Below are 24,749 nucleotides of genomic sequence, written 5' to 3' on the forward strand. Positions count from 1 at the left end.
ACTATCCCCTGAGTCAGCACAACCCCTGGCAGCCAATCAGAAGAGACGTCCCCCCTCCCCCTCAGCCAAACCAGCAGAATCATAACAGAGGGTTGAGGGAGGGAGGGAGGGAGGAAGGAAGGACGGAAGAGGGGAGATGCTGACCCGGCAGTGACAGATAGAAGGGAAGGGAAGGAATGATGCCGGAGAAGTGCAGCAGAGTGCTGGCTGGTGGCAAGATGCTGCTCCCTTGTAGTGCCGCCTGAGACTACCGCCTCAGTTGGCCTTATTATAGGGCCACCCCTGAAGAAAAGATAGCAAATATGGTAAACTTAGGGGACAAATACAACAACCACAGTAAAAGTGATAAGTAAACAAACAGGAACCACTCTCTGGTGCTTCAGAATCTTTATTTTCAAAATTAAAGCCTCAACACGGGCTGTGTTTTGCCCACTAGGCCTGCATCGGGAGGCTGAATAATGTATGGAGTCTAAAAGAGGGAAAGCAGCAGCTCTTTTTTGTTTCAACAGCAACTCAATCACTTTATAGGAGGCGCTCAACACACTGAAAATAGATCCTGTATTCAGTATCCACAGCAGTCTATAATGCCAAATCAAACACTCCACACATAAACTTCCTAAGCATACACCAACCAAAGTATACCGCTAAGCACACGTTCAGGACGATTGTTACCGTGTTTCCCCGAAAATAGGGCATCCCCATAAAATAAGACCTACCGAGGTTTTTGGTGCCCTTAGAAAATATAAGGCCTCCCCCGAAAGTAAGGCCTAGCAAAGTTTTGTTTTTCCCGGTAAGTAGGGTCCCCCCCCTGAGATCGCCGGGCCCCCCTCTGTCGTTCTGAAACTAACCCCCCACCCGAGGTCGTCCCCCCCCACCCGAGATGGCGCCCCCACCCGAAGTCGCCGGACCCCAACCCCCTCTGTCGCTCCGAAACTAACCTGCACTTAAGCCTCCTTTCACTTTCCTTCCAGTTCGCAGCAAGCAGAAGCAGTAGGAGGGCAGGCCACTCCTTCCTTCCGTGTCCCGCCCTCGCCTGACGTAACGTAACGTCAGGCGAGGGTGGGGCTCGGAAGGAAGGAGAGGCCTGCCCTGCCCTGCTGCTCCTGCGAACTGGAAGGAAAGTGAAAGGAGGCTTAAGTTCAGGTTAGTTTCTGAGCGACGGAGGGGGGTGGGGTCCGGCGACTTCGGGTGGGAGCGCCATCTCGGGTGGGGGGGGGGGGCGACCTCGGGTGGGAGGTTACCGGTAGTTGCAGGAGCGACGGAGGGAAGGTGGGCGGGCCAACCGTGTTTCCCCGAAATATTAAGACATCCCCTGAAAATAAGACCTAGCGCCTTTTTGGGCGCAAAAATTAATATAAGGCAGTGTCTTATATTCGGGGAAACACGGTATGGTTAGTTTTTTGTTTGTTTGTCTTTCTATTGTTTTGGGTTTTTTTTTTAATTGTTGTGTTTTGTGTATAGCAACCAGAACACTTTGCTTTTTTATTTTTTAAGGTTACACTACTGTTCCAGGCAGAACACACACACACATATAATCAGGGCCTCTTTAACCATCTATGGGACCCTGGGCAAACTTTTGAGGATGAGCCCCCCCCACCACCCCTGGTCCAGTGGCACTCTTCTCCCCATCCCATCCCCTGTCAAGGGGCACAGCTTCTTTAGCCCCCTGCCAGCCAAACTGCTTTCCACTGGAAAAAAAATGCATCATAAATGCTGTAGCATAAAATCGTTAAGGGCTCCTTTTACTAAGCTGTGGTAGTGATTCTCAGTGCAGCAAATGTGATGAAGCCCATACAATTCCTATGGGCTTTGTCACATTTGCCACATGTGAATCACTACCATGGCTTAGTAAAAGGACCCCTAAATATGGCAAACAACTAGGTTTTTTTAACCAATAGTTTTGATATTTTAACTCAAAAAAATCCAATTATATCTGTTTTGTATACTTCGCCAAAAATACATAAGAGCTTAGATAAACCTCCAGGATGTCTCACCATATTTATTTATTTATTTACTGCATTATCATCAACAGACTCGCTATTGGAACCTTTATCAGTTTTTGTTGATTCATTTTTACGACTTGCGATAGAATTGTGTCCTTCTTACATCTAGGATGCCTCTCATTTTTTAAACTTTTTTTCTGAAGTAGATTTTGATTGAGATTTTACATTACTGATGGTCATAGGAGACAACATTTCAAAATTAATAGGGGTGCTAAGCCCAATGGAAATAACCCTTCCCTGGACAGATACAAGGAATTTTCTCAATATTGGGGGTGCTCAAGCACCCACAGCACCCACAGAGTCGGCTCCAATGCTGATGGTCACTCTTGCCTCATTATACACCTCCATACCTCAAGATGAGGCTCTCACTTGAGTAGAGTTACCATTAGAAGCTCATCCTCGACCCCATAGGATACCTTCCAGTTTTTAATTACATCTGGTGAGATGTAAAGAGAACTTTTTCATTTTTGAGAAATAATTATATTTGCAAATTTTGGGAGTCGCTATGGGAGCAACCTTCGCTCCGTCAATTGCAAATCTTTACAAGGCCAAATTCGAAGATGAATGGATCAGCAATTCTCCCTTTCAGGAATTGATATTTTTGTGAATTAGATACATTGACGATGTGTTTCTTTTGAGCAAAGGGGATACTACACAATTGATTTGTTTTGTAAAATGGTTAATCTCATGCAACTCGCAGAAACAATTTAGTGTGGGAGCCCTTACTTCCTCCTAAATAGTTGGCGGTAAGGGCTCCCCTAGGAAATGGCTGTGTGGCGAGTGTTTAACTTACCACATGGCCATTTCCCTTTTTCTTTATAAGGCCTTTTACCTGCTATGGTAAAAAGGGGCCTTGGCATGCAACAAATCCAGTAAATGCTGAGACGCCCATAGGAATATAATTGGCATCTCGGTACATACCGTGTTTCCCCGAATATAAGACACTGCCTTATATTAATTTTTGCGCCCAAAAAGGCGCTAGGTCTTATTTTCAGGGGATGTCTTAATATTTCGGGGAAACACGGTTGGCCCGCCCACCTTCCCTCCGTCGCTCCTGCAACTACCGGTAACCCCCCACCCGAGGTCACCCCCCCCCCCCACCCGAGATGGCGCTCCCACCCGAAGTCGCCGGACCCAACCCCCCTCCGTCGCTCAGAAACTAACCTGAACTTAAGCCTCCTTTCACTTTCCTTCCAGTTCGCAGGAGCAGCAGGGCAGGGCAGGCCTCTCCTTCCTTCCGAGCCCCACCCTCGCCTGACGTTACGTTACGTCAGGCGAGGGCGGGACATGGAAGGAAGGAGTGGCCTGCCCTCCTACTGCTGCTGCTTGCTGCGAACTGGAAGGAAAGTGAAAGGAGGCTTAAGTGCAGGTTAGTTTCGGAGCGACAGAGGGGGTTGGGGTCCGGCGACTTCGGGTGGGGGCGCCATCTCGGGTGGGGGGGGACGACCTCGGGTGGGGGGTTAGTTTCAGAACGACGGAGGGGGGCCCGGCGATCTCAGGGGGGGGGGACCCTACTTACCGGGAAAACAAAACTTTGCTAGGCCTTACTTTCGGGGGAGGCCTTATATTTTCTAAGGGCACCAAAAACCTCGGTAGGTCTTATTTTATGGGGATGCCCTATTTTCGGGGAAACATGGTAAGTACATAAGTAATGCCACACTGGGAAAAGACCAAGGGTCCATCAAGCCCAGCATCCTGTCCACAACAGCGGCCAATCCAGGCCAATGGCACCTAGCAAGCTTCCTAAACGTACAAACATTCTATACATGTTATTCCTGGAATTGTGGATTTTTCCCAACTCCATTTAGTAGTGGTTTATGGACTTGTCCTTTAGGAAACCGTCTAACCCCTTTTTAAACTCTGCTAAGCTAACCGCCTTCACCATGTTCTCCAGCAATGAATTCCAGAGTTTAATTATGCGTTGGGTGAAGAAACATTTTCTTCGATTTGTTTTAAATTTACTACACTGTAGTTTCATTGCATGCCCCCTAGTCCTAGTATTTTTGGAACGCGTGAACAGACGCTTCACATCCACCTGTTCCACTCCACTCATTATTTTATATACCTCTATCATGTCTCCCCTCAGCCGTCTCTTCTCCAAGCTGAAAAGCCCTAGCCTCCTTAGTCTTTCTTCATAGGGAAGTCGTCCCATCCCCGCTATCATTTTAGTCGCCCTTCGCTGCACCTTTTCCAATTCCACTATATCTTTCTTGAGATACGGCGACCAGAATTTAACACAATACTCAACGTGCAGTTGCACCATGGAGCGATATAATGGCATTAATACATCCTCACACCTGTTTTCCACACCTTTCCTAATAATACCCAACATTCTATTCGCTTTCCTAGCCGCAGCAGCACACTGAGCAGAAGGTTTCAATTTATTATCGACGACGACACCCAGATCCCTTTCTTGGTCCGTAACTCCTAACGTAGAACCTTGCATGACTTAGCTATAATTCGGGTTCTTTTTTCCCCACATGCATCACCTTGCACTTGCTCACATTAAACGTCATCTGCCATTTAGCCGCCCAGTCTCCCAGTCTCGTAAGGTCCTTCTGTAATTTTTCACAATCCTGTCGCGAGTTAACGACTTTGAATAACTTTGTGTCATCAGCAAATTTAATTACCTCGCTAGTTACTCCAATCTCTAAATCATTTATAAATATATTAAAAAGCAGCGGTCCTAGCAGACCCCTGAGGAACCCCATTAACTACCCTTCTCCATTGTGAATACTGCCCATTTAACCCCACTCTCTGTTTATCGCTAGCTGATTTCTACCGCGAGCTAAAAATGCTACCATAGCTTATTAAAAGACCCCCTAAATGAGGAAAGGCTTACAAAATTTATCTACTACAATAAAACTCACCCTCAACGTTCTGAAGACAACATTCTGAAGTCACTCAGTCACTCCCTGAAGGGTTCATGGATTCATGGTGGTGAAGCCACAACACTGACCATGTCTCTCTGCCCCGCCCTCGCATGACGGACCAATCAGAAAAAACACCCTCAACATTCTGAAACACAAAGGACCATCACAACACCGTTCCCAGGCAACACTAGGCAACGTAAGACGGACCAATCAGAGGAAACTACGTGACAATAAGGGAGGAGCATTCCCCAGCAGAATGGCTCATTATCTGTGCAGCATGGAGAGCACAGAACCACCGCTGGAACGAGAGAAGAATATTCCTGCTGTGGGTATGTGCAAAAATAGACCGGGGGGGGGGGGGGGGGGAGAAATTTTTAAATGCCTAATGCCAGTACTGAAGAGTGCCAGAGGGCCCATAGCAAAGACTATATTTGGGATAGCTTGACATGGAGTCAGAGGAGCTGGAAAACAACGTGCCCATCACCATCTGGGATGTGGGCGAACAGGACAAGCTGCGGCCCAGCTGGAAGGATTACACGTGACCCAGCCAGCAGCAAACAGCGACCAAGGAAGGGGGAGGAGTAGGGAAACACGCGGAGCATGTTTCCCTACTCCTTCCCTGCCTAGGAATCGCTGGAGACTGGCTGCCAAACTGATGAAACAACCGCACACCGACGCACCACCTCCATCATTCAAAAGGCATCCACTCTTTCTTCAACAGAAATGCAAACTAATAATACAAAACAAAGAATACCCATTTTCTCACGCAGCTACAGGTATCTCCCCACCCCCTTCCTTTTCCCCTTTTGCCAAAGCGGCCGTGCCCAACCATCCCCAGCCTCAGGCAAGCCGTCTCCCAAAACAAAAAAAGACACACATCAACAACCTGCACACACACCCCACCCTCACAGACTCACACACACATACACACACACAATAACTCTGTGACACATACATACACACACACACACAAAAAACCACATGCTAGCGCCGGTTTTATTGGTTTCGGAAACGGGCCTTTTTTACTAGTATCTGAATAAAAGAAGAAGCAAAGAAATATAAAGGTATAAACATATGTTATTGTATTCTGCTGCAGCTATATTAGAACAGGTGAGAAGGATGAGGCTGGTTGACTTTGGTTTTATATATGTGTGTGTATAGATAGCTGTTTGTGTGGTTAATTTATTTTCATAATTTTACAGCAATGCTCAGTTACCCAGTTCTAGGATGTAGATTATTATTATTATTTATTATTTATTGCATTTGTACCCCACATTTTCCCACCTTTTTGCGGGTTCAGTGTGGCTTACAATACGTTGTGAAAACTGGAAGTACATTTTGTTACAGCTCAGTTATGGATTACATTATGAAGCGTTATGCGAGACAAGTCTTGTAGCAAGGAATATAAATGGAAAAGATCATTGAGACATTGGAAGGAAAGAACGGGAAACTAAAAGGGGCGATACATTGGAGGGAACCAGCGGGAAACAGGAGGGGCGGTATATAATAACAGGCAAGCATTTGGTATACATTTTCTGTGAGTAAGGTATGAGTGTGGTAAGTTTGCGGGGGATGAGAAGGTGAGGTGAGGTAAAAGTAATGGATCTTTGGCTAATCCAGGTTTCGAACTTACATCCCAAAGCAGTATAGGATTTTTAGTGCCTGATCCTGCCCATTGAAGTTCAGGGCAGAAAATCCCCTAATGCACCAGGATGGGATGATTAGAAATATAAGACTGTCCTAAAATCTTCAGCCTGGAATTCGGTAACTTGGCTTTGTTTGATTTTACAAGAAACATGGAGGGGCATTTTTGAAAAAATGTCCAAATTAGAATTGGTTCATCTAGCTCATTACATCCAAAAAAACAAAAAAGGTCCATCTTAGAGACAATTTCAAACAGGATAAACATATGGGTTTGCCTTTCAAAAATGGCTCTAATATGGACATATTTGCACAGAAGACATCTAAAAAGAAGAGCCATTTTCCAAACTGACATAAACGCCAAAAAAACAAACAAACAGGCACTAGAATGTCTGGCATCATTTTGAGAGAAATGGCCACATAGACATCCCTGCAGATCCAAGGAGCAGCCTAATGGCTAGTGCAGTGGACTTTAAACAGTGGCACCCAGGTACAAATGTTATTTATTTATTCAGTGTCGTGTTCTCGCGGACCTTGGCATTCTGTCAGGTTTCTTCCCCGGGAGCACTGGGTTCGTGAGTCCTTGGACCACTACTGTGGAGCGGCAGTGGCAGGCAAGGTCACCTTCAAGGTAGAGACGAGTCAAGACTAGACTGGAACCCTGGACTGGAGTTCTGCACAGGAATACACAGGACTGGAATGCACCGGATGGGTGCGCACTGGAGTGGAGCCCGCTGGACCGGAACACACTGGAGCGGAGCCCGCTGGACTGGAACACGCTGGAGTGGAGCCCGCTGGAGCAGAACCCACTGGACTGGAACCCACTGGAGCGGAACCCACTGGACTGGAACCCACGGGACCGGAACCCACGGGACCTAGGCTTCACCTACGCTTAGCCACCGTTCCCCGAGGGTTGAGCCCTCAGGTTCGGGAAGCCAGCAGGGCTTACAGGAAAACCGGAACTGGAACTTGCAAGCAGGAACAACAGGAGTCAGGATACAGAAGTGCCCCCAGGCACCTAGGCGAAAGCAAGGCAGACAGGCATGGAATGTCCGGGTTCCGGCAGTAGGCAGGTTCATAGCAAGTCTCAGGGCAGGCGGCTAGCAAAGCAGTAGTCAGGGTCAAAGCAAAGTCTCTGGGCAGGCAGCTAGCAAAGCAGTAGTCAGGTTCAAAGCAATGGTCAGGTCAAGGAGCAAGACTATGGCTGGAGCTCCAGTATCAAGGAGTACTGGCAACAGACAGAACAAGGGCTGAAGCTCCAGAAGCAAAAGAAAACACACACGGGAAAACCAGAAAGCTAAACACAAGAAGACTAGTAAGCTGTACACAAGCTAACAGGAAAGCTATGCCCAAGCTAACCAGTCATACGCTAGGAACTCACACTGAGCAAACACAGGAGAACTAGTAAAGCTGTACACAGGCTAACAAGCAAAGCTGTGCCCAAGCTAACTAGTCATACGCTAGGAACTCACACTGAGCAAACACAGGAGAACTAGTAAAGCTGTACACAGGCTAACAAGCAAACCTGTGCCCAAGCTAACCAGTCATACTCTAGGAACTCACACAGAACTGGACAATGTAGCAGTGCACAGAGCACTCTAACATACTAGGGACCTTAGACGATGCAAAGGCTGCAGTCTCTAAGTGCTTAATAAAGCCCTTCAACACCTGAGGAGCAGCAGTAGCAGCAATCAGGAAGCAACTACGGAGGCTGTTCAGGCACAAACCAAGGAGCAGGCAGAAAGCACAGTGAAACACAGAGAGGCTTCCCACACCCAGGTGTAGTGTAGTGAAGCAATTAGAGTCATGCTGGAAGCAGCCAGCACAGAGAGAGAGAGAGAGAGAGAGAGAGAGAGAGAGAGATAACCCAGGCAACACCCACAGGTGCAGTATAGTGAAGCAATTAGTGTCATGCTGCTGGATGCAGCCAGCACAGGGAGCCAGAGCTAGCTCAGAAAGGACAGACAGAAGAAACAGAAGCCAGCTAGGAAGCTGACCCCCAGGAACAAGGTAAGTCTGAGGGTAGTCACAGCCACAGACGTGACATTCAGTTAGTTAGTTATGACATTTATACCCCACAGTTTCCATTATAATTTCGAGTTCAATATGGCTAACAAGCTAAAAAGAAGTCATTACAAAACATAGTAACATAGTAACACAGTAGATGACGGCAGAAAAAGACCAGCACGGTCCATCTAGTCTGCCCACGATAAACTCATATGTGTATACCTTACCTTGATTTGTACCTGTCTTTTTCAGGGCACAGACCGTATAAGTCTGTCCAGCAGTATTTCCCGCCTCCCAACCACCAGTCCCGCCTCCCATCACCGGCTCCGGCACAGACCCCATATAAGTCTGCCCTCCCCTATCCTAGCCTCTCAACCACCAACCCCTCTTCACCCCGCCACCCAATTTCAGCTAAGCTTCTGTGGATCCATTCTTTCTGCACAGGATTCCTTTATGCCTATCCCACGCATGTTTGAATTCCGTTACCGATTTCATCTCCACCACCTCCCGCGGGAGGGCATTCCAAGCGTTCACCACCCTCTCCGTGAAGAAATACTTCCTGACATCTTTCCTTAGTCTGCCCCCCTTCAATCTCATTTCATGTCCTCTCGTTCTACCACCTTCCCATCTCCGGAAAAGATTCATTTGCGGATTAATACCTTTCAAATATTTGAACGTCTGTATCATATCACCCCTGTTCCTCCTTTCCTCCAGAGTATACATGTTCAGGTCAGCAAGTCTCTCTTCATACGTCTTGGAACGCAACTCCCATACCATCCTTGTAGCTTTTCTTTGCACCGCTTCCATTTTTTTAACATCCTTCGCAAGGTACGGCCTCCAAAACTGAACACAATACTCCAGGTGGGGCCTCACCAACGTCTTATACAGGGGCATTAAAACCTCCTTTCTTCTGCTGGTCACACCTCTCTCTATACAGCCTAGCAACCTTCTCGCTACGGCCACCGCCTTGTCGCACTGTTTCATTGCCTTCAGGTCCTCAGATACTATCACCCCAAGATCCCTCTCCCCGTCCGTGTCTATCAGGGTCTCCCCACCTAACACATACGCCTCCCTTGAATTTCTACTCCCTAAGTGCATCACTTTGCATTTCTTCGCATTGAATTTTAATTGCCAAATGTTAGACCATTCTTCCAGCTTCTTCAGATCTTTTTTCATGTTTTCCACTCCCTCCGGGGTGTCCACTCTGTTGCAAATCTTGGTGTCATCCGCAAAAAGGCAAACTTTACCTTCTAACCCTTCGGCAATGTCACTCACAAATATATTGAACAGAATGGGCCCCAGCACCGATCCCTGAGGCACTCCACTACTCACCTTTCCCTCCTCCGAGCAAACTCCATTTACCACCACCCTCTGGCGTCTGCCCGTCAACCAGTTCCTAATCCAGTTCACCACTTCGGGTCCTATCTTCAGCCCTTCTAGTTTATTCAAGAGCCTCCTGTGGGGAACCGTGTCAAAAGCCTTGCTGAAATCTAAGTAGATGACGTCCATAGCACGTCCTTGATTTAATTCTCCTGTCACCCAGTCAAAGAATTCAATGAGATTCGTTTGGCACGATTTCCCTTTGGTGAAACCATGTTGTCTCGGATCTTGCAACTTATTGGCTTCCAGGAAATTCACTATCCTTTCCTTCAGCATGGCTTCCATTACTTTTCCAATAACCGAAGTGAGGCTTACCGGCCTGTAGTTTCCAGCTTCTTCCCTATCCCCACTTTTGTGAAGAGGGACCACCTCCGCCGTTCTCCAATCCCTCGGAACCTCTCCCGTTTCCAAGGATTTATTAAACAAATCTTTAAGAGGACCCGCCAGAACCTCTCTGAGCTCCCTCAGTATTCTGGGGTGGATCCCGTCCGGCCCCATGGCTTTGTCCACCTTTAGCTTTCCAAGTTGTTCATACACACTCTCTTCCATGAACGGTGCTCTATCCACCTCATTCTCAGGTGTACTTTTGTCAGTCCCTCTCGGTCCTTCCCCAGGAGTTTCTTCAGTAAAAACAGAACAAAAGTATCTATTTAGCAAATTGGCTTTTTCTTCATCATTTTCTACATAGCGTTTTGCTGTATCTTTTAGTCTCACAATCCCCTTTTTAGTCTTTCTCCTTTCACTAATATACCTGAAGAAGTTTTTGTCTCCCCTCCGTACATTTCTAGCCATTTGTTCTTCCACTTGCGCCTTCGCCAGACGTACCTCTCTCTTGGCTTCTTTCAGTTTCATCCGGTATTCCTCCCCATGTTCCTCTACTTGAGATTTTTTGTATTTCTGGAATGCTAACTCTTTAGCCTTTATTTTCTCAGCCACTTGCTTTGAAAACCATATCGGTTTCCTTTTTTTCTTGCTTTTATTTACTCTCCTTACATAAAGGTCTGTGGCCCTGTTTATTACTTCTTTCAGCTTGGACCACTGTCCTTCCACGTGTTGTGCGTTCTCGCAGCCCATCAGCTCCTTCCTCAGGTATTCCCCCATTTTGTTAAAGTCAGTTCGCTTGAAGTCCAGGACTTTGAGTTTAGAGTGGCCGCTAACCACATGAGCCGTTATATCAAAACAAACCGTTTGATGGTCACTGCTTCCCAGGTGCGCAGCCACTCGGACATTTGACACACTATCCCCATTCGTGAGCACCAGATCCAGCGTCGCTCCCTCCCTTGTGGGTTCCGTCACCATTTGTCTGAGCAGAGCACTTTGGAAAGCATCCACAATCTCTCTACTTCTTTCCGATTTCGCAGAAGGAACCTTCCAATCTACATCTAGCAGATTAAAATCTCCCAACAACAGCACCTCTCTTTTCTTCCCCAACTTTTGAATATCAGCGATCAGATCTTTATCCAGTTCCTCCAATTGTGTCGGGGGTCTGTAGACAACACCCAGGTGGACCAAGGTTCTATCCTCTCTCTTTAAGGTGATCCATATCGCTTCTTCCTTTCCCCACTTCCCTGTCATTTCAGTCGCTGCGATATCAAGTCCCAAAGTGTCAGCTAAGTGCTGCTATCAAGGGAATTCTGTAGCTGAATGGACCAAAATGGTAGTGTCTGCTCAAGGACCTTACAATTTATTTAACTTTTAAAACTGCCCTAGATATTAATAACTTTCCTTTTAAATAAATCTAGATATTGCCAATAATTATAGCAGTTTCAGCTATGTAAAAATGCCCCTCCCCTCTATCAAATATGAAACAAAATACATAAACCCACATGATAAGGAAAAAATCGTAAATATATAAAGAATTTAATAATAAAGCATAATGGGGAGAAAGGAAGGAGGAGATTAGGCACTAGGATCAACTGACAGTTGTTATTTTCACTACTACTACTAATCATTTCTATAATGCTACTAGACATACACAGCGCTGTACACATTATATGCACGTACTTTCTCTGTCCCTAAAGGGCTTACAATCTAAGTTGATGTACCTGGGGCGATGGAGGGTTAAGAGACTTGCCCAAGGTTACGAGTTGCAGTGGGAATTGAACCCAGGTCTCTAGGATCAAAGCCTAATGAACTAACTTCTTAAAGTGGGAAGCCAATTGTTGTGTTGTAGGCGTAATCACATTGGTAACTGTGACCTCTTTGGTGGAAAAAAAACTCTGTGCACCAACTGATAGAGTTTGTGGATATTTAATTTAATACCCCCAATCTGATCAGTGAAATACCTCATCTTAGCCTCATAAGTACATAAGTATTGCCATACTGAGAAACACCAAAGGTCCATCAAGCCCAGCATCCTGTTTCTAACAGTGGCCAATCAAGGTCACAAATACCTGGCAAGATCCAAAAAAAGTACAAAACATTTTATACTGCTTATCCCAGAAATAGTGGACTTTCCCCCAAGTCCATTTAATAATGGTCTATGGACTTTTCCTTTAGGAAGCCGTCCAAACCTTTTTTTAAACTCCACTAAGCTAACCGCCTTTACCACATTCTCTGGCAATGAATTCCAGAGTTTAATTACACGTTGAGTGAAGAAAGATTTTCTCCGATTCGTTTTAAATTTACTACATTGCAGCTTCATCGCATGCCCCCTAGTCCTAGTATTTTTGGAAAGTGTAAACAGATGCTTCACATCTACCCGTTCAACTCCACTCATTATTTTATAGACCTCTATCATATCTCCCCTCAGCCGCCTTTTCTCCAAGCTAAAGAGCCCTAGCCGCTTTAGCCTTTCCTCATAGGGAAGTCGTCCCATCCCCTTTATCATTTTCGTCGCTCTTCTCTGCATCTTTTCTAATTCCATTATATCTTTTTTGAGATGCGGCAACCAGAATTGAACACAATATTCGAGGTGTGGTCACACCAAGGAGCGATACAAAGGCATTATAACATCCTCATTTTTGTTTTCCATTCCTTTCCTAATAATACCTAACATTCTATTTGCTTTTTTAGCCGCAAAAGCACACTAAGCAGAAGGTTTTAACGTATCATTGACGACGACACCTAGATCCCTTTCTTGGTCCGTGACTCCTAATGTGGAACCTTGCATGACGTAGCTATAATTCGGGTTCCTCTTTCCCACATGCATCACTTTGCACTTGTTCACATTAAATATCATCTGCCATTTAGACGCCCGGTCTCCCAAGGTCCTCTTGTACTTTTTCAAAAATCCTCTTGCGATTTAACAACTTTGAATAACTTTGTGTTGTCAGCAAATGTAATTACGTCACTAGTTACTCCCATTTCTAGGTCATTTATAAATAAGTTAAAAAGCAGCGGTCCCAGCACAGAGCCCTGGGGAACCCCACTAACTACCCTTCTCCATTGAGAATACTGACCATTTAACCCTACTCTCTGTTTTCTATCTTTTAACCTCCAAAATGTTATTTTTGTAGTCCCTAACAGCTCTTCTCCAAAGCAGTCTATTAATATCAGATTTACTTTTGGACCACTGCCTTTCAAGCTTTCTATAGTGTGTTTTGAGAGAGAGAAGGGATTGGTCAAACCACGGAGACACTCTGCGAGTGAGTTGAGGCTTAATTTTAAGGGGTGCTAAAACATCCAGAATATGTTCACAGAATCCATTTCACTGAACTAAAAAATCTGCAGTCGTTGGCAATGGGAGCAGCGGACTATTGAATACACGGCCTAGAAAGCAATAAAGAGTAAACTTGAGTTTTGCATGGTCAGACCAGGGTACATGTGACCAACCTGGGTTACCTAAATAGAAAATACCAGTATTTGCCCCCAAAAGGTGATCTCTAATATGAGAAGAAGGTGACGCAGTACGGAAAAATAAACTACCAAGAAGCCAGAAAATCAAATAGGCTCCTTGTGTATAAATTACTGGTATTTTCTAAATGCAGATTGATATCACCCATCAACAGGACATTAGAAAATCTAGTACAGACATCAGAGACAAACTCTGTAAAACAACCTTCCACAGGCAGCCAACAACCTGGCAGACCATAGCAGGGACGTAGCCAGACAGCCAATTTTGGGTGGGCCTGAGTCCAAGGTGGGTGGGCACAGAATTCATGCCCCCCTGTCCCTAGGCTCCCTCTGCTCTGCTTTGCTCTGCTGTCTTCTCTTGATCCCTCCCTCCACCTGCAAGCCCACAATATTAAATACCTGAGCAGGAGGGGAGCTACAAACCCCACTAGCTGAAGATTTCCTCCTGCTCAGGCAGTCAGCGCTCTTCCAGACAGCAGCCAGCAGCACTTTCCTCGAGCTGATGCCATGGCCAGCAAGCTCTGCATGCATGAAAACAAACTAAGCATGTGCAGAGGGGCTGGTGCTGGTGTCAGCTCGAGGCAAATTAAGCCAGCTGCCGTTTGAAAGAGCACCAGCTGCCTGAGGAGGAAATCTTCAGCTGGAGGGGTTTGAGGATCTCTACCAGCCATAGCAAGAGTGCCACAATTTTGGGTGGGCCTGGGTCCAAATAGGGTGGGCCCTGGCCCACCCATGGCTACGCCACTGGACCATAGAAAAGTAGTAAGCAAAGAGGAGCCAGTAAGCTATCATCTTACTATAACCTGAAGGACACAAGTCATTGAGCAGAGGCTCATCAGCTGCATATAACCAAGTTTCTGTAAATAGCAGCAAACCAAGATACTCATCCACTATCCAGTCTTTGATGACCTCAATCTTGTTTGTGAGTGACCTGGCATTAGCATAACCTACAGGGATAGCAAATCCCACCATAATGCCTTTATTTTGTATTGTGAGTCCTCCAAAAACAGATTAGAACCTACTGTAGGTGTCTCATGTTTAGGTACAGCATGTAATTTGGTGGTTTAGAAGGGCTCACAATTTCCATCACAAATGTACTAGGGGGAGTGGGATTTGGACTGGCTCCCCTTGTTCACAATCCATTGCACTGACCACTATGCTACTCCTGGGAGCTGCTTGCTGCTCTGTTGGATATGCCAATAATACTTGATATTGTTATTTTTTTTTTGTTACATTTGTACCCCGCGCTTTCCCACTCATGGCAGGCTCAATGCGGCTTACATGGAGCAATGGAGGGTTAAGTGACTTGCCCAGAGTCACAAGGAGCTGCCTGTGCCTGAAGTGGGAATCGAACTCAGTTCCTCAGTTATAGTGCCTGGTGGTCTAGTGGAAGTCCCCTCTACCTCGTTGCAACAGATCTTAGCGTTGGAGGGAGGAGAAGCACCTCCTCCCTCCTGCTTCTGGGTCCGCCTGCTTCAAAATAGCAGCACCCAGTTCTTTTCTCCTTATATGGTACTTAGCCCCTCCCAGTGAATCCCAGGATACACTGGGCAGGGGCTGGGCACCGCCATTTTGAGAAGCGTTGCTCCTGCCTCCAACTGTCAAGGATGGGGATCACTAGACCTCCATGGAGGGCTTTTGGTAGTGGGTCCATTGCGGCGGCGGGGGGCTTGGGAAGGGTATTTTTTTTATTGTTGGGGGGCAGAACTGGTCAGCTGGACCACCAGGGATACCTTGAGGATACAGGAGTGGGGGTCCAGTCTGCTTATAATGTATAGTGCAAGCAGACTGCTCCCCATAACAACCGCTCCAGACATGCCATAAAATTTTGTACATTAAAGTTAAGCACTCTTTTCTGTGTGGTGCACGGAAACATTTGTGCATCGCTCAGAATGCTCATATTAATACTAATGAGCTTTTTGTGATACATTTGAATAGGATTTTCGTTAGCTGCTATGGCAAACGTTTAAAGAGACGCTGTACATTATATGCTAAATAATGTGCCCAATAGACCAGCTACAACCGGTCTAAATCTATCGTTGGCCAACACGGTAAGCTTTGTGCATCAGGGCCCTCAGTGGAAAATGTCCAAATTCTGCCTTTTTGAAGATTGCGATTTAGACATTTTCTGCAGATGTATGTGTTTTTGGCTGTTTTGAGACATGAACTTCCGTTTCCTCGCCTCATAATGGCAAATGCTACTCTAAAAACCATGTATGTAAACTAGTTAAAACTTTGTATGTGAATATTGTCTATGATCTTGTATGTGGTCAAACATTTAATCTATGTATGTGAACCCTACTATGGATACAAATATAGTAAATCAATCAATCTGTCAGCTTCAAAAATGACCTCCTTAGGGGCATTTTTACTAAAGTGCATTAAGCACTTATTGCATACTTAACACCTGGAAACATGTTATCACGCCACCATGTTAAAGGGTTTTGCAGTAATTTGCCTGTTATTATGTGCTAAAAAGCATGTTACCTAATGTTTCTGAATTTATCTCTCAGGGAGCATGGAAACGTTAACCGTGTTACACTTACTGCGTGCTAACAGGCATTAATGCAAGTTAACACGAGGCAGAAACTACTTCTGCATTAATTGGGGAAGCAGGTACTGCAGGTTAATCCAAATGTTGAGGTTCTTTTACAAAGGCACGGTAGAGTTTTTGGCCACGCTTATTTTTAGCGTGAGCTAAAAACGCTAGCACACCTTTGTAAAAAAGACCACTAAAACCATAACCTGCAATAAAAATATAGTAAAAACACCCCTTTTTGTCGCAGCGCGTTATGGCCCAAAAAGACACTTTAATTGCTTGGGTAAATAGCCTGTGGTTGTTGGCTTCAGCCACCCTGCTAGCAGAATTACTTTAAAAAAAACCACCAGGATGGGAGACCGGAATCGCAGCAATTTGGCAACTACCTTGGCAGCCACCTGCTTTTACATCACACCGACACAAGTCTTTCCAACGTTTCCATCCAACCTGGCACCCCCTAAAAAGCGCGCGCCTTTCCCACCAACGTCACATCACACTAGCGGGTAGGGGGAGGGAACCCCTTGCCTACTCCGCCTCCTGTTGGCTGAGGCGCCTGTAGCCTGAGCTCTGCTCACCTCGCGCCGACGCTCCGATTGGCGATAGCTGAAGGGCCGGGGTGGAGCGTGCGTGGGTCCGGGATGCTCGCGCATGCCAGCACTGGTGCACTGCTTGCTTGCGTGCGTTTGGTTACTCAGGTAACGAGGACTGAGGAGGAGCTTTAGCCGGTCCTGAGGCGGGCGCTGCCTGCCCGCTGCATCCCTGTAGTTAGCGAGGGATGCGCTGCTGCTGCTCAGAGAAACTGTACAAATACATACTCTTATCCACTCCCCACTGAAAGAGGGTTTGGTTTTTTTTAAAGAACACTGCAGGACAAGGGCACAGTACTATTGAAGAACCCCGACCAGAAACAGTCCCTGGAGAGAACCTAAAGAAAGCGGGGATGGGGGAGCAACCAGACCTTTTCTTTCCTTATTTATAACTATTGTTATTAATTTTTTTTTAAAGAGACAATTAAGTAGTTTGAAATTTGATTATATTTTTCAGGGGTTTAAAAGGTTTTTTTTTTGTCCTTTGCGGGTTTTTTTTTTAATCTAATTTTTATTTTTAGGCAGGGACGTGGATGATTAAGAAGAGCGAACCGAATCGCATGCTTCTTACCTGAATAACCAAAGGAAAGCAACCGGCCAAGAGTACTGAAATCCCATTTTTCATAGCTCTGTATTTTAGGAACAACTTTCAGGCGTGTATTTGTTCGTATTGAGCCAGTAGAAAAAAAAATAAACCCACAGATCAAACAGCCTTTTGGGGGTTATTACAAGGATCCCGGAGGTAAAATGTGGACTTTTCTAGGCATTGCCACGTTCACCTATGTGTACAAACGGTGCGATGACTGGCTCAGTTACGCCAATTGGGAGGTGTTACTGGCCGTGCTGCTCTTCTGCTCCCTGGGCTTGGTGCTGTCCTACTGGTACCGGGACACCCCGAAGCAACGGAGGCCATCCACGGCCGAGGTGCTGGCCCGGCTCGGTTCTGCGCTGCCTTTTTCCAGTTTGTTCTGCTCCAAACCCGCTGCAGCCCAGCAATTCAGAAGCAGAAAGGTAGGTGCAGTGCACACAGGCGGACTCTTTATGCGCTGTCAGTGCATACACGTGCTTCCTATGGATGCCTCGAATTTAAAGGCCCTCCAACGGTTCTTGTTAAAGCTTACATTTACCCTCCCCCTCCTCCGATCACCATCAAAGTGTACAACTTATTTCTTGGGAGTAGGTTAAGCTGTATACATCTTTGTGAGGTACTTGATATGTATTTTTTATGATTAGGGCCATAGTTGCCAGCTCTGTGGGTGCTGAGCAATCCCAGTACTGAATAACTTCCTTCATTGTGTTCAGAAAGGGATAATTTATGTTGTGTTTAAGTACCCCGAGTCATTTTGAAAAGTTGGCACCTATGGCTAGAGCGTTATTCTTGGGTGTTTATAAATTTGGACACTGATTTTTCAGCAAATTAGTTCCCAAACCTGGTCCTGGAGGCACCCCAGCCAGTCAAGTTTTCAGGATATCCACAATGAATATTCTACTACTACTACTTATCACTTCTATAGCACTACAAGGCATATGCAGTGCTGTACACCATACACACAAAGACAGTCCTTGCTCAGAGCTTACAATCTAAATAAGATCATGAATATTCATTGTGAATATCCTGAAAACCTGACTGGCTGGGGTGCCTCCAGGATCAGGTTTGGGAACCACTGTCCTAAAGTGTGATAAAATTTGGGTTTAACACATTATAACATGGGACTTTACTACACACAAAGCCCATATTTAAAGCAGCACTTTTTTTTAGGGCATTTCCTTTTTTTTTTTTAAATAATTTGCAGGTTGTGTACTAATGTACCCATTAGCATGCAGTACTTGCGGAAAGATAACACTAGAGCCTTTAGCCCTTCCTGTTTAGGAGGCGTTAAGTGCTCCTGCGTTAACTCTGCGTTAGCCAGTTAGTGTGCACTAATCGTAGCTGGTTAACACTTCCATGCGTATGCTCCATCCATGCCCCGCCTCCTCTGAAAAATTCTTAAAAATCAAATAACTCACAGAAAAGGGAATACACTGCAAAATGCCTTAACATGCTTGTGCGAAAGCCTGTTTTTGCATGCTAATCTTGTGTTAAATGCTGGCCCCTAGGTGTTCTTTAATGATACAAAAATTAATTTTATCAGGTGTTTTCACTATAGTACAATAGCTGTCTACCTTGTCTAGTGGAATCAAATGTGTAGGTTTGTTGCACTTCAGCATCATCAGTGCACAAGATACCCGAAGTGAGTGAAAGATACAAGAAAATTCAGGAGAAGGGTAAGAGGGCATGCACATAAATTTGGGCACGCAAATCTGGGCACCATATATAAAATGTGGGGATTAGTGCTCAGTGGAGGTGCTCATTTTGTAAAAAAGCATATAATATGTCCATTAAATGCATGAAAATACGTGTCTTAAACTCCACTGCACACAGAAACAATATTCACTCTAGTGTGCTTTCAAATTTTGCCCTTTTTTTTAAAGCTGAAATCCTCATATCTAAAAGTGCACTCAACAAAAGATAAACTCAGCTGGAAATGTTTAGCCAATAAATACCTATTTAAAATTTTTGTATTGGGGTGTTTTATTAGTATTCATCTTTGAAACCTAAAATCAGAAGCCCTAATTATGGCATTGTTTTTCCACAGATTTACTCTTGGGCAAATTTTCAGACTTCAAATTCTTGCAATTGTATAAGTCTAGTAGTTAAACTTGGAGGAAGGAGAAGTGAAATTGTTGTTATATTTCAGACAGTGATGAGAGGAGCTCAGTGATTTTAGGAAATAATATTTAAGATCCCACCTAACAGTTCTGGTTGCCTATCCCAGTAGGTCTGCCATATTGTTTTCTTTCAGCCTCAGCTGTAGTGCAGCATACAGATTAATTTTTCCACCTTAGTTTTTCTTCATTTTCACAGATATGTCACCAATCAAAATAGAAAGTTTAAATAAATTTCTGATTTCAGCACAGAATGATCATATAATAAACAAATTACAAATTTATTTCAAACAAAATAAATTTTTCATTACACTACAAAATTTTAAAAGAGTACACTATACCCCCTCACATTTATACCAACTTTCCTATAGTTCATAGTAAGATGTTCTTAAACAATCTTCTTGATGATAATTCCTGAATATATCCGATAGTTGTTCAACATTCAGTTATACAGCCAACGCTGTATTCAATTCTATTCTTCCAAGATGATGATCCTCTCGCAGTCTATCCAGTCTATTTTCTTCACTCTTTCCAACTGCATTTCAGCCCGACACAAATTTGTGTTGCGCCACTAAGGCGTCCTCAGGAGTCATTAACCATAAAGCAAAGAATTAAACACTTATAGCAGGACATAGCTGCTGCACAATCTCCAAATACTGTTTCATTTCCAAATACCGATTAATTTCAAACAGATACCAAAATGCTAACGCATGCATATTCAATCTAATGTCCAATCAATCTAATGTCTGAAAACAACCAGATCAGCAAGTTTGTGGTGCTGCTCTGTTCCAATTATGGCCTGTTCTCTTTCTGAACCTTCTCAATTTAAATTGCAGTGCAGTGTTTCTTTTTATTGTCATGGGACCAACTAATTGTAAGTGGTCCTCTTGGTTTTTTCATTGGCTTCCTTGGTCAGTTTCCTGCTGCAGTGGATCCTATGTGTGCACCAATGATACTGTACTCATGGGAAAGTATCTTCACTATCACTATCACTATCACTATCGCCATCATTAGTTGCGGTGCTGAAACTAATACCTCTTATCCCAGGTGATGTGTGGCTAATCTGAATTTTCTTTTCCATCCTTTTCACTTGTTAGTAGTAGTGAGCCATTTTCAAGATATGGTCTAGGTATTACATAGCAAGGTCATCACATAAGGCCCACTTATGTAATTGTGATCATCGCTTCGGACCCAATTCACTCAGTTTTATCAATCATTATATAGTAGAGGGGAAGGGATAGAGGTCACTAGGATTCAAGATTTTTTACAAGGGCTTGAGTTGCCTACATTGACTGCGGAAGAATATGCACAGTTAGAGGCCCCTTTTCGATTGGAAGAATTGGTCTCAGTCATCAAGGGCCTCAAGGGGGGGGGGGGGTGGGCAAAGCCCCTGGCCTAGATGGCTTTTCGGCGAAATTTTATAAATTTTCATGGGAAGTTTTGTAGAACTAGAGGACATGAATTGAGATTGAAGGGGGACAGACTCAGGACTAATGTCAGGAAGTATTTTTTCACGGAGAGGGTGGTGAATATGTAGAATGCCCTCCCGCGGGAGGTGGTGAGATGAAAACGGTAATGGAATCCTGTTTAGAAGGAATGGTTACACGGAATCTTAGCGGAGATTGGGTGGCGACGCCAGTAATTGGGAAACAAAATGGGAGCTGGGCAGACTTCTTCGGTCTATATCCTGATCGTGACTGAATAGATAGAGATGTGCTGGAGTGTAAATTTTAAGGGGCTTCGATATTAGCTTCAGAGCTTAATACAAGAACAGTACTGGGCAGACTTCTACGGTTGTTGTCCTGAGAAAGGCAAGGACAAATCAAACTCGGGTATACATATAAAACATCACATACCATGTAAATGAGTTTATCTTGTTGGGCAGACTGGATGGACTGTACAGGTCTTTATCTGCCATCATTTACTATGTTACTCAGTAAGAAAGAATATTTATTCTTTCGCTTTTAGAAATGTAAACAATTCTACCACATAGCTTCTGAATTTTGTGCTGTGATGGCTGACCTGCTACCCTGTTCCATGGGGCAGTGTCCCCAAAAGGGTTATCTTTACACAGCCTGTGACAACAATAACCTCTTCCCAATGCTGGAGATGATTGCAGACTCTCAGATTTACTGCTAGTGTTTGTATCAGCACCTACATTGTTCCAAAGAGAGCCTCCTGCTGTAGTTCATAAGGTGTAATGTGCAAAGGCAATGGAGGAGTGGCCTAGTGGCTAGGGTGGTGGACTCTGGTCCTGGGGAGCTGGGTTCAATTCCCACTTCAGGCCCTGGCAGCTCCTTGTGACTCTGGGCAAGTCACTTAACCCTCCATTGCCCCAGGTACAAATAAGTACCTGTATATGTAAGCTGCATTGAGCCTGCCATGAGTGGGAAAGCACAGGGTACAAATGTAACAATAAAAAATATCAAGATGCTTTTTAAAATCAGGCCAACATTTCTATATCATTCCGTCATATTTTCTTGGACTCTGACCACCATGCTGTGCTGTTGAAGGAGGAAACCGGCACATTTCACCTCTCTTTGCTCATTCCTTTCCACTATCACTAGTTTACTGCAAACTAATTGTTTAGTTATTTTGGGGTACATATTCCGCCTGACAGCTGTGGGCTGTATTAATACTAGATATTCAATGCCATGCCATGACCAGGCTCTGGCATTGAATATCCAGGTATGTGCAGTCACCAGAAAGTTAACCAGGCACCATCGATATTCAGACCGATAAGTTAGATCAGCGGATAACGTTAGTACAGTTTTTTTGTTATTCTAACTTTGGGGTCCTTTTACTAAGGTGCGCTAATGATTAGCATGTGTTTCCTAAGTCCAGTCCTGGAGTACCCCTTGCCAGTCAGGTTTTCAGGATATCTACAATGAAAGGGATTTGCATATAATGGAGGCAGTGTATGCAAATCAAGTTCTTGCATATTCACTGTGGGTATCCCAAAAACCTGACTGGCCTTAGAAAACTCTTTGCTAAATGATAAGATGCCCATTATCAAGCCCCAAATTTCTAATCATTCTAAAAGGGTTTAACCAGTAAGCAGATAAAGGGGCCCTTTTACTAAGGTGTGCTAAAAATTAGCACGCACTAAATGATACGTCCATAGGAATATAGGGCTCCTTTTACAAAGCCGCACTAGCGATTCCAGCATGGCAAATGCGACAAAGCCCATTCAATTCCTATTGGCGTCTTATTTAATACGTGCTAATCTTAAGGACCCCTTTATCAGCCAGTTAGCAGACTGAATATCAGTGCTAACCAGTTAAGTTCTGGCTCTGCCTAGGCTCCGCAGCTGACTGTCCGGGCATTAACTGGACAGCGCCAGGGCCATAACAGGCAATATTCAGTGTCACTGTCTGCTTAAAGCCTCTTTTGCCTGGTTAAACCCTTTTAGAAAGATTAGAATTTTGGGGGTGGATATTCAGTGGGAGTTAACTGGTCCCAGTTGACTCATGCTGACTGGCTCCCCATGTAATATTCCGCAGCACTTAACCAGATAGTGCTTTTCAGCTGCACTGTGGGCCAGATTTAGTAAATGGTGTTCAAAATTTAGGCACCTGGAAAAATCCGCACTAAGAGGGTTCCTGCATCCAACTTTGGACGCAAAGACTTATGCCAGCTGAAACCTAGTGTAAATTGTGCTGTGCAAGTTGGGCGTGTAACCCGAATATCCTATAACACTGTGTGTAAATATTTGGAATACCCTTCCCATTTCCAGGCCTCCTTTGGATTGCACACAAAACACTTTGGCCATGCAGCGTTTTAGAATAGTGCATAGGCAGATGTGCTCATATATCCAAATTAAAATTAACTCCAAATAACATCAATAATTGGTTGATAGTGCCCAACTGATGAATTAATTTAGGGATGCATCTGGGCTCTGCGCCCCACTGTGGGTGACGTATATAGAATCCAGGGATTTGTGACTGCTGAGGCACTATTTGGTTCGGTCTGGGGCTGGAACAGAGATGGAGCAGGAAGTTATCTGGGTACTGCTGATACTCAGTGCCAGGATACATAGCAGTTGTTAAAGTGCCTGGATAGCTATCAGATAACAGCGCTGAACAGTGGCGTAGTCATGGGTGGGCACAGGCCCACCCAGCAGCAGCACAGCTGTGATATGCTTGGCTGGGATCCCCAAGCTCCGCCTGCTGAAGACTCCTGGCATCTCTCCCTCTCCTGCAGGCGTTTTGGGGGTCTCTAAAATCCACTCCCCCAACCTCCCCCCCCCCCCCATACCGTTTAAAGCCTTCAGTTCTTTGCCGGCAGCAAGCAGCAAATCATACGGGCTGCTTGCACTAGCCCTGAGCTTTCTCTGTTGCAACTTCCTGGTCCCGCCTATGCAGAAACAGGAAGCTGCATCAGAGGGAAGGCTTGGTGCTGCTATGAGTTGCTGGTGAAGAACTGAAGGCTTTAAAAGGCACGGGGGGATTGGAGTTGAGACCAGATCACCTGTGAAAGAAGGGGAGGGGTTGTCGTGCCCACTCAGTTTGGGCTCAGACCCACCCAAAATTGGGTGTCTGGCTATGCCCCCTGGCACTGAGTATTATTTTTTCTTAGTTAACTTGTGGGAGCTTCAGAAGACCTAAATGTTCAGTGTTGGTACCTGGATAAGGTAGCTGAAACGTGGAGGGAAAAGACACGGTATCTTCTTTGGGACGTCAGAGGCAGCAACATAATTGTGTAGCTGGTTTCCCAGCACTAGTGAAAACAGGAAGGATAAACTGCAAGGATTTTGCTTTCCTGCAGTTCCAAGGGGTACAGCCAATTCTGGTAAAGAATTATAAGAAACCAGGGGCCTTGATGATGAGGCACAATATTCACCTGCCTTGGGTGAATCTCTTCATAAAGGCGGTTAATATGTCCCAATAAATAAATATGTACATTGTTCATTGTATATTCCACATTTAGTATATTGCCTTATCTGGGAAACAAGACAAGACAGTTTACATGCTAAAATATAAAGTCAAGGAAAAGAACTACAAATTCTGATAGAACAACAATCATTCCAAGGAACGCCAAATTAAAACAGTGCATCTTCAATAAAGTCTTACATTTTGTAAAGGATGTTTTAATCCATAAATATGGGGGGAGGTCATTCCTTAATTTGGGGGCTATAAAATAAAAAGCTGCATATCTTTTGAATTCAAGATGTGCATTGATTTGCTTGACTTTTGTTTCTCTGTACTCAGTGCTGGTA

General features: G+C 44.9%; 1 protein-coding gene across 1 annotated transcript in view; it reads left to right on the top strand.

The window, feature by feature from the left end:
- Positions 1–17,358: 17,358 nt before the first annotated feature.
- SQLE (squalene epoxidase) overlaps positions 17,359–24,749 on the top strand; it is a 72,126-nt gene continuing 64,735 nt past the window's right edge. The window contains exon 1 of the mRNA XM_030219042.1: positions 17,359–17,836. Within this exon, the coding sequence (XP_030074902.1) occupies positions 17,573–17,836 (264 nt within the window). The 5' untranslated portion in view covers positions 17,359–17,572. The remainder of the gene's footprint in view (positions 17,837–24,749) is intronic.

This window comes from Microcaecilia unicolor, chromosome 1, assembly GCF_901765095.1.
Source record: "Microcaecilia unicolor chromosome 1, aMicUni1.1, whole genome shotgun sequence".
NCBI lineage: Eukaryota > Metazoa > Chordata > Amphibia > Gymnophiona > Siphonopidae > Microcaecilia > Microcaecilia unicolor.